We start from the raw sequence: 9011 nt of genomic DNA on the forward strand, positions 1-9011 counted from the left end.
ACTATAAGTTTAAAAACTTGGTTTTTTGGTGTTGGCTCTCTGTGAACTTAAATAAAATCACTCCATTTCTCTAGGCTTAAATTCACTTGTTGATAAAAGGATTATTTCAGAGACTAGCTTCATGGGTTGCTTCGTACCATGTTTATTAAATTTTAAAGAAATGAAATTTCCAATACTATCAGTAATAACAGTTAATATTTATTGAGCATGTTATGTACTTTTAAAGAATTTTACATTATCTCATGTAATTCTAACAATTACCTAATGAAACAGATACTATAATGATTCACATTTTATAATGAGGAAACTAAGGAACAGAAAGGTTAAGTAACTCATCCAAGGTCACGCAGATGGTGAAAGGCATGAACAAGATTTGACCTTCAGCAATCTGACTACGAATGAGGTTATGATCTCTCTCCAACTGTAAAAGTAAATATTACCTTTCTCTATCAAGAAGAAAAAAGAAAAAGATTCTTCCCATTTTTGCCTGTTTACATTAAATTCTGAACTTAATAAGTTTTATCCTGAGATAATTTTTTTAAATCACCACATATAACTAAAATAAAGACCAGCACCTAATGTCTCTTTTCGTCAGCTCTTAAATACCAGTGTATATACTATAAATATACAAATGGATTTCTTTATCAAACACTTACATAGCACTTCCTATGCACTAGGTATTAAGGTCTCTACAAATATTAACTTGTTTAATTCTCTTGACAATTCTGAGGCCAGAATTATTATTACACTCATTTTACAAAACAGAGAATTAAGGTTTTGAGGCTTAAATAATCATAGGTTAAAACCACCACAAGTCAGGATCCTGAAGCACATAGTCTAAACCTTATTAAAAAGGCTGATCTCAATTATTCTGCCATTTTAGTAGAGAGCAAGTCCTCTTTTTTTGGTGGTTGGAAGGCTTATAAAACAAAAATGTGGCTGGGGGCAGTTGTTCATGCCTGTAATCCCAGCACTTTGGGAGGCTGAGGCAGGAGGATTGCTTGAGGCCAGGAGTTCAAGACCAGCCTGGCAACATAGTGAGACTCCATCTCTACAATAGAATAAAAATAAATTGGCCAGGCATGATGGTGCGCGCCTGTAGTCCCAGCTACTCGGAAAGCTGAGACAGGAGGATTGCTTGAGACCAAGAGTTCAAGGATGCAGTGAGCTATGATAAGACCACTGCACTCCAGCCTGGGCAACAGAGTGAGACCCTGTGTCAAAAAAAAATAAAAAATGTACATATTCTTGTCCTATTTCTACTCTACTTACATAAAAATCTAGAAAATGATAAGTTTATCTTTCCATTTTAGTTTCTCAGAAGGCTCTCAGAAGAAAACAAATAATGAATATCTCTCTTTTCCTGTTTTTCTACACTTGATAAATTAAGATTAAGTGGATTTTTTGATGGTTACTATATTGAGATATGCTCTCTTTAGAGGTGCTCTATTTTGCTCAAGTTACTGAGACATGACTAAGTATTTAAGACATATATCAAATCAAATGCATTCTACAAAACAACTCCTGTTAAAAGTATATTATAAAGGACTAAGCTAAATCACAACACTCCTGGCTTACTTAGACAATGAGTTGTTTCTAACATGAAAATAAAGACACGACACTTCAGAGCTCTAATCCTGGAAACAACACAGGCCATTTCAAGTAATCACACTAATGGCGAATGCTGAGGAAACTGCACTTAGAAGGATGCTAGATTCTTTGCTACTCAGCTTCATGAAACTCTTGCTAACATAGCAACTGAAAACTCAAGATCCAGGAATAAATAATTTACTAAATAACAATTCAACGGTTTTAAATATGCAGTGGGCAACATATACACACCAGGCATACCATTATCTGACAAATAACACTATTTAATAACACATTTTCATGGTACCTCCAATCTCTAGGTTCTAATTGATGAAAAGAGTTAAAACTTGACATTATTGTTTTTACCTCAATCAATCCTAAATTTTGTTTTATTCTCAATAATCTTAATTCAAAGACTGTTAAGCCTTTAAGTATCCTGAACTTTCCATTTTATTCACTACATTTGTTTCACTGAAGATATGACTTAGGATTCAATTCTGTTATGGGAAAGGATAACATATCTTTCCAAACACAATCGAAGAACGATATTCAAGAACCCCCTAAATCCGTAGGTCCATTCTTTCCAATTGGTAGTTCTAAAAATCACACTTGCCATAAAAAATAAAACTACTAATGTTTTGGTCATCTTAAACCAAAAGATCATTTCACCCCTTAAATCAATTCTTTCCTCAAGAATTATCACATATTTCCATTTAGATAATATGTATAAAAAAAAAGATGTTTCTTTTACTCCATGAGATATACTCTTCTTAGCAAGTAAGTTCTTTCCTCACCAGCTATGACTAAGATTAATATCATCTAACCCTTTGATTACTGCATAGGCAGTGGGCCTATCTGATCATGAAAAATCAATGAGAAAAACCTGGCCAATTCAGTTACTCAGAGAAAAAAAGAGACCATGACATCTATATTGAATATAAGTTCCATTAATACCTCCTCTAGTAACTGTGATATTGAGGTTTTTTTGAACTGTTTCTGGTACATAAAACTCCCAGATTTTTCTAGATTTGAAATTAGAAAACTGTAGAAATAGAGTATTACTGGAGACAAAATTTACATAGTTAAGCTTAAAAGTGGTAAAAAGGCATTAGTGTTAGGGCAGTTGCATAAGAATCATATGAGCAGACTTGTTAAAAAAAAATTGGAGGGGAGGGAGGGGAGCAAAAAATTCATAGGTTGATTGGTAAAGTGTGAATAAGATCCACGGTAACTACTATATCAATGTTAATTTCCTGATTAATCACACCACAGTTACATGAGATATCCTTATTTTTTAGGAAATACACATGAAGTATTCAGGGGAAAAGGGGTGTCATATCTGCAACATACTCTCAAATAGCTCAGAAAAAAATGTGGATAGGTAGATAGGTAGACAGATAATTAGGCAGCTAGATAGATAAGGAAAACAATAAAGTGAATGTGATAAAATGTTAACATTTGGGGAATCAGGATAAAGGAAATATACAGGAATTCTATGTACTACTCTTACAACTTTTTCATAGGTTTGAAATTACTTCAAAATAAAAAGTAAAACAAGAACAATAACATTACTGGGCACCACTGCCGAAAATTTGATTTAGTAAGGCTTGAAAGAGTCTTGGCATCTTCATGTTTAAAAAAATTTCCTAAGTGTTTCTGATGCATGTGAGATTCCCTGGCCTAGAGCACTGGAAAGGAGTAGTCAAATAACAATGCCTACCTTTCTTCTATCCATACACGAAACAACATAAAATACCAACGACTAGTGCAAAAATGCTTCCATAAAAGGATGTGTGTTTTATAACTTATGATAAGACTTGCTTACTCTCCATTCAATTCACTTAATATTTTCTTAATACCTTTGGTATGTAAGCATAAGTTAGAATTAAATTATCATTTACCTACTGTTGTCTGCTAATTACATTTTTAGAACATATGTAATTAGCTACTCTAAATGGCATTACAAAAGTATCTTACCTCTGCAAATGTTTGGAGCAGTTTGTTTACTTGAGCAAAGGCCTGTGGAAGAATACCATCATAATTTGACCTTGTACTGAAAGCATGTAACAAACTTTTAGAATCTTGTAGCAGGAATTTTACTGTTATAAAATCCACTGTATTATTAGCTAGTAAAAGAAAGTTAAGAAAGAAAAATATGTAACAATGAGTATACAACATACCAATGTTTTTGGAACACTAATATTAATTTTGAAATTTAAGAAGAGCACACATTTACACCTACACAACACTCCTAATTTATCCCTCTGGTGTACAAAGCAACAATTATACAGATTTAGTTATAGACAAAGTTCTTCCACAACTGATTCTGGTATTCTGCATTCAGATACCAGGAGTTCCTTCAACATGGTCAACTTCAAATTGAAAATAAAGTAAAGAATATTACACTCTTCAGAAAAGAGAGATTCTCACCAAACAAACAAGTCAAACCACAGATTTTCAAAGATGAGGTTGTTTCACATACAGATGAGGGTGTTTCACATTACTATGGAGGCATCAGAAGGGTTACCCTTAAGTAGTAAGCACGTAAATTATATGTGGTACCTCTCATAATCAACTCAGTTATCACGTAGTGATTTACCTTCAATTCCATTACATGAACTGTATCATTAGATTTATTGAAAAAAAGGTGTTATCTCTGTGTGTACAACAAAACTTCAGCAAAAAATAAATAATCAGGGGAACAGTGAGAAGCAGGAGAAGCCTGCAAATTTTTTCTCCTATGAATTAAGGTGAGAAAATCTACAAATAATAATTTAAATGTATAACAATTTTCTCTCAAGGTACTAAAATCATTTATATTAAATTCTCACACTAGTTAGGAAAGATCACCATCTTTCATTTCAGAGATTTAAAAAGTCATGAACAATGAAATTAAGTAACTTTCTAATGTCACAAAACTCAGAACAGAAAAAATTCTTTCCATTATTAAGGCAGAATGCTATGTAACAGTTTTCAAAATAACCATGTTACAATGCGTTTGCTTTGTTTTTGTTTTAATGTTCAGTTTCAGAGACACTATTATATTCTGAAATATTAGCATGGTTATTCACTAGCACTGTGAGTTAAAAAATAAGAGGACCTCTGTATCACACAACAAACACTTGCTTGTAAAATCCTGAAGGGTCATATGAAATTTTAAAAGTATGTTTTAATAATTAATTCCACAAGATTCGGAAACTCTAATCTAACGTGATGGTTATAGCCAAGCCAAGTTGCCTTCCCCTTTATCCAAAAAAACAAAACAAAAAAAAGAAAGCCAGTATTCCTTGCAGGAATATTTTACTTCTTTTTAAAGTCAATGACTAGTTTAAATTCCTGTGGGAAGAGAGAGATGAGAGATGCAAGATGCTACACACAGGACAGACTGTGGATTTGATGAACCTAGTAAATCTCCTGAGGAAGATATAACTGGGCACCATTTCTTTTAAGGGTGCTTCACCAACATAGGCTATGTCCAGTAGGGCTTATATCCTTGAATTCGCCATTTGATTTCTGTCTTACAAAAATTCTTTATGAAGATTATGGGGAAAGGGAAAATAACAATGATGAAATCAGTACACAGACATAACCAAAAAAGAAACTTACATGGATAAAATAGTTTAATGCTTATAAAGGGCAATAATTAAAGTTAATATGGATAACAAAGTCAAAAAATTATGAGTCATTTTTCACACGATTTTCTATGAATTGATCTAAGGATACATATTTGACATACTGAAGTTAAACACATGTAATTCAACAGCTGAGGATACTATTAAAAGATAGTAAATAAAATCACAAACTATGATTTTTCTAATTCAAAATTAGCTTAGAGATACTTTTATTAATATAATCCCATCACACATTCTTTATAAGTCACTAAACATTAGGCATCAAATTCTTCTAGATCAAGGACCAATAAACTATGCACACAATGACTGTAAAAACAATTTTTTAGCAGAAGGTACAGTTAGCACATATTCACTTCTCTCCCTATTGCTTGTTAGAGCTGCCACCTATCACCTCTTAGCTGCATTTAAGAACAGAACTCCCTATCCCCGGAAAAACAAATAAATGGAAGATGGCAACTAGATACCCCATTTTTTTAAACTAACCTTGTTCAAGATCACACATAGTTTATGGACTTTCTCTTTTAAAAGAATCAACTAAATTATGCCCCTAATAAAAAATACGAAAAATGTTTCCACATGTTTTATAAAATTGCTTTGAAGATATGTCCAATATGTTGTTCCATGCCTCTTATATAGTAATACCCTTAACAAACAACTTCTACAATTAAAGGAAATGCTAGGAAAACACCTCTCTTTAAAAAATTGGTGACTTTTAGAAATGGATATTTATCTAACATCTACCATGGATAAGATGTAAGGGACTAACTAGGTGCTTTAAATTCCCTAGAAGGAATTTTTGTTAATTTATTTTATTACCATCCATTACCTTAAACAGTTATCATTTCTTTGCAATAAGGACATTCAAAAACCTCTCTTCTAGCTATTTTGAAATATGGAATACATAATTGTTAACTCTAGTCATCTTACTATGCAATAGTATACCAGAACTTACTCCTCCTATCTAGCTGTAGCTTTGCACCCATCCTCTCACAATTCTCCCCATCCCTCCCTTCCCCAACCTCTGGTAACCACTATTCTACTCTCTCCTTCTATGAGCACAATTCATTTTTAAAGAGTTTACACTTGAGGGAAAAGACAGAGAATGAGGTACACCTATCATAGAATATGCCTTTTTTGTCTTAGCTCTCAGGAAGCTTAGTGTTAAAATCTGTGCTCAAGTGTTGCAATAATTGTCTGCATATGTTTTATTGTATATCATCTTATTATTTATTACCTGGATTTTGTGCCTTTAAATCTAATATAATGGCCCTCTTGTACTCAGGTTATTTGTCATAAGCCACCAGAGTAATTTTTCAGAAACAGACTACATATAACTAATACGTAAAATAATAAACAGATGGCTTTATGTGAGGAGTTTCAAAAAAGTCAAGAATCAACTGAGCTTCAAACAAGTTATGCTTTGCCTTTTAAAGGTACAGCAAGACAAATCTAGCTGTTTGACTTTGGACAAGTCACTTACCATCTCAGAGCTAGTTTCCTTGATCATAAAACATAGACTTTAATAACATTAGATCAGTGCTTCTCTGCATTTTTTCTTAGCAGACAAACTCTTTTTCAAGTCTTACATGAAATCTCCATATATAAACAAATTTTTAAGAAGCTGGTCTGGCTAAAGTTGGGGCGGAGAGCCAAAGGCTTCACTATGCAATACGAGGCCCCCCATCAATCTTTCCATCCCCAATCTGCAGCAGCAGAGGCATTTCAAGAAACCCAACATTCTGTTCAACATCGTTTAAAAACCACCAAATAAGTGGTTCACTGTGGTCTCTTCCAGTTCTAAAATTCACTGTGCCCGAAAGCCAAATGTTTCCTATTCCTTATTCATATAGTTTAGACAGAAATTCTGATATACTATTTTGGAAATTAGTACACAAAATGTGCTCAAAATTTGTGTGTTGAACAGTGAGAAATGAAAAACATCTAATTCTATTTGCATACCTGAATAGACTATTAAACATAGTTTTAAAAGTTTTCAAAGTAAACATCATTAAAAATAAGACATAGCAATCTCCAGGAATATCAACATTGATACCATTTACAGTCACAAGCTCTATGAGCAGCATTCATTCACCCAGCTGCCACAAATTCCCTTTAAAAATTAGAACATAAATGATTAGGAACTGACAAACTTTTCATTAATTCATCTTCACATCACATGAACTACATCCACCAACGTGACTTAATACTTTAATACAACACTGCTAAAGAGAAAAGTAAAAGATTCATACCGTTACGGAGATTTTCGTATAGGCTCTCAATAGTTAAAAGCAAGTTCTTTTCCATAACTAATCCAAATACAGCCAACCAATGTTTTTTAAAACACTGTAATAAATGTATTAGAGTCCATGGTGGTTTCAAGTACAGCATCTAAAGAATATTTAGAAAAAATGAGCACCTATGGATTTATTATTCCTACTTTTTAAAAGTACCTATTTAGGAATTACTACATATATTTCTGGGCAAAATTATTGAATTTGTTTTAAAATAAAAGATGCTTTATTAAAAGTCAATCATAATCTTAAAACGCTAATTCCATTGCAAATTGTTTTGGTAAAATTCATATTAGGTATTAATCTTTATAGTTTCAGAAACCATACATGCAAAAAGAAAGCATAGTTTTAATCAGAGAAAGTATAGTTTTAATCAGCAAATGTCTTCAATCTACTCTTCGATACAGGCATTTCTATGAGAAACTCAATCTAATTCTGCGGTCTCCAACCCCTGGGCATGGACCGGTACTGGTCAGTGGCCACAGAGCAGGTGAGCAGTGGGAGAGGGATAGAAGCTTCATCTGTATTTACAGCTGCTCCCCATCACTCGCATCACCGCCTGAACTCTGCTTCCTGTCGTGGCATTAGATTCTCATAGGAGCATGAACCCTACTATAAACTGCACATGTGAGGGATCTAGATTGCCCACTCCTTATGAGAATCTAATGCCTGATGATCTGAGGCGGTGATGCTAGCACTAGGGAGCAGCTGCAAATACAGATTATCATTGGCAGAGAGGTTTGACTGCACAACAAATGTAATGTGCTTAAATCATCCCGAAACCATCCCCCCAACCCCCGGTCTGTTGAAAAATTATCTTCCATGAAACCAGTCCCTGGTGCCAAAAAGGTTGGGGACCGCTGTTCTAATTATTTCATATAACTGTGGGAAAACCTATATAGAAAAGAGAAGTTAAATATAATTGCCACTTGCTACACTCTTGCAAAGACCTTTATGAAGACTGATTATTTAGTTCTATAAGATGTCAACACTTCCTTTTTCTGAATCATTTATTTGCAATGACTTTCTTTATCTGTATTATGAAATACCAACCTTCCTAGTATCTTTTGATAATTGTGCATCATTTTGATTCAACACTTGATAATGTAATTAAGCAGCAAACACCATATTGGCAAATAGTAGAATCTCACTGAATAGCTGGAATAGATACAAGGTACAATTGATGGGGAATAATGTTTCCCCTACCTATAAATGTAAACAGCAAACAAACATTAAGCAAAACTTTTAAGACCACTATTATTAATATGGTGCTTTGCTGATTGTAGAAAAGATACGAATCTAAAGAAAATTCAAAATATCTTGCTATTAACAATATAATCAATTTTTACTCTGATTTTTACATTTACATGGCACAAGCCAAAATATACACTTCTTTTTCTGAATACATAGTGCCAAGGGGATTCCTTATATTAGACATTTTGACTCAAATCAAATTAAATGAGAGAAGTTCTTCTGAATTCAATTTAAGCACCATGGG

General features: G+C 33.3%; 1 protein-coding gene across 1 annotated transcript in view; it reads right to left on the minus strand.

Moving 5' to 3' along the window:
- SWT1 (SWT1 RNA endoribonuclease homolog (S. cerevisiae)) overlaps positions 1–9011 on the minus strand; it is a 111552-nt gene that overhangs the window by 59895 nt on the left and 42646 nt on the right. Inside the window, exons 7-10 of the mRNA XM_012639960.1 lie at positions 8665–8671; positions 7472–7610; positions 3568–3716; positions 3311–3366 (exon numbers count right to left, since the gene is read on the minus strand). Of these exons, the coding sequence (XP_012495414.1) occupies positions 3311–3366; positions 3568–3716; positions 7472–7610; positions 8665–8671 (351 nt within the window). The remainder of the gene's footprint in view (positions 1–3310; positions 3367–3567; positions 3717–7471; positions 7611–8664; positions 8672–9011) is intronic.

Source organism: Propithecus coquereli, unplaced genomic scaffold (assembly GCF_000956105.1).
Source record: "Propithecus coquereli isolate 6110/MARCELLA unplaced genomic scaffold, Pcoq_1.0 Scaffold146, whole genome shotgun sequence".
Lineage (NCBI taxonomy): Eukaryota > Metazoa > Chordata > Mammalia > Primates > Indriidae > Propithecus > Propithecus coquereli.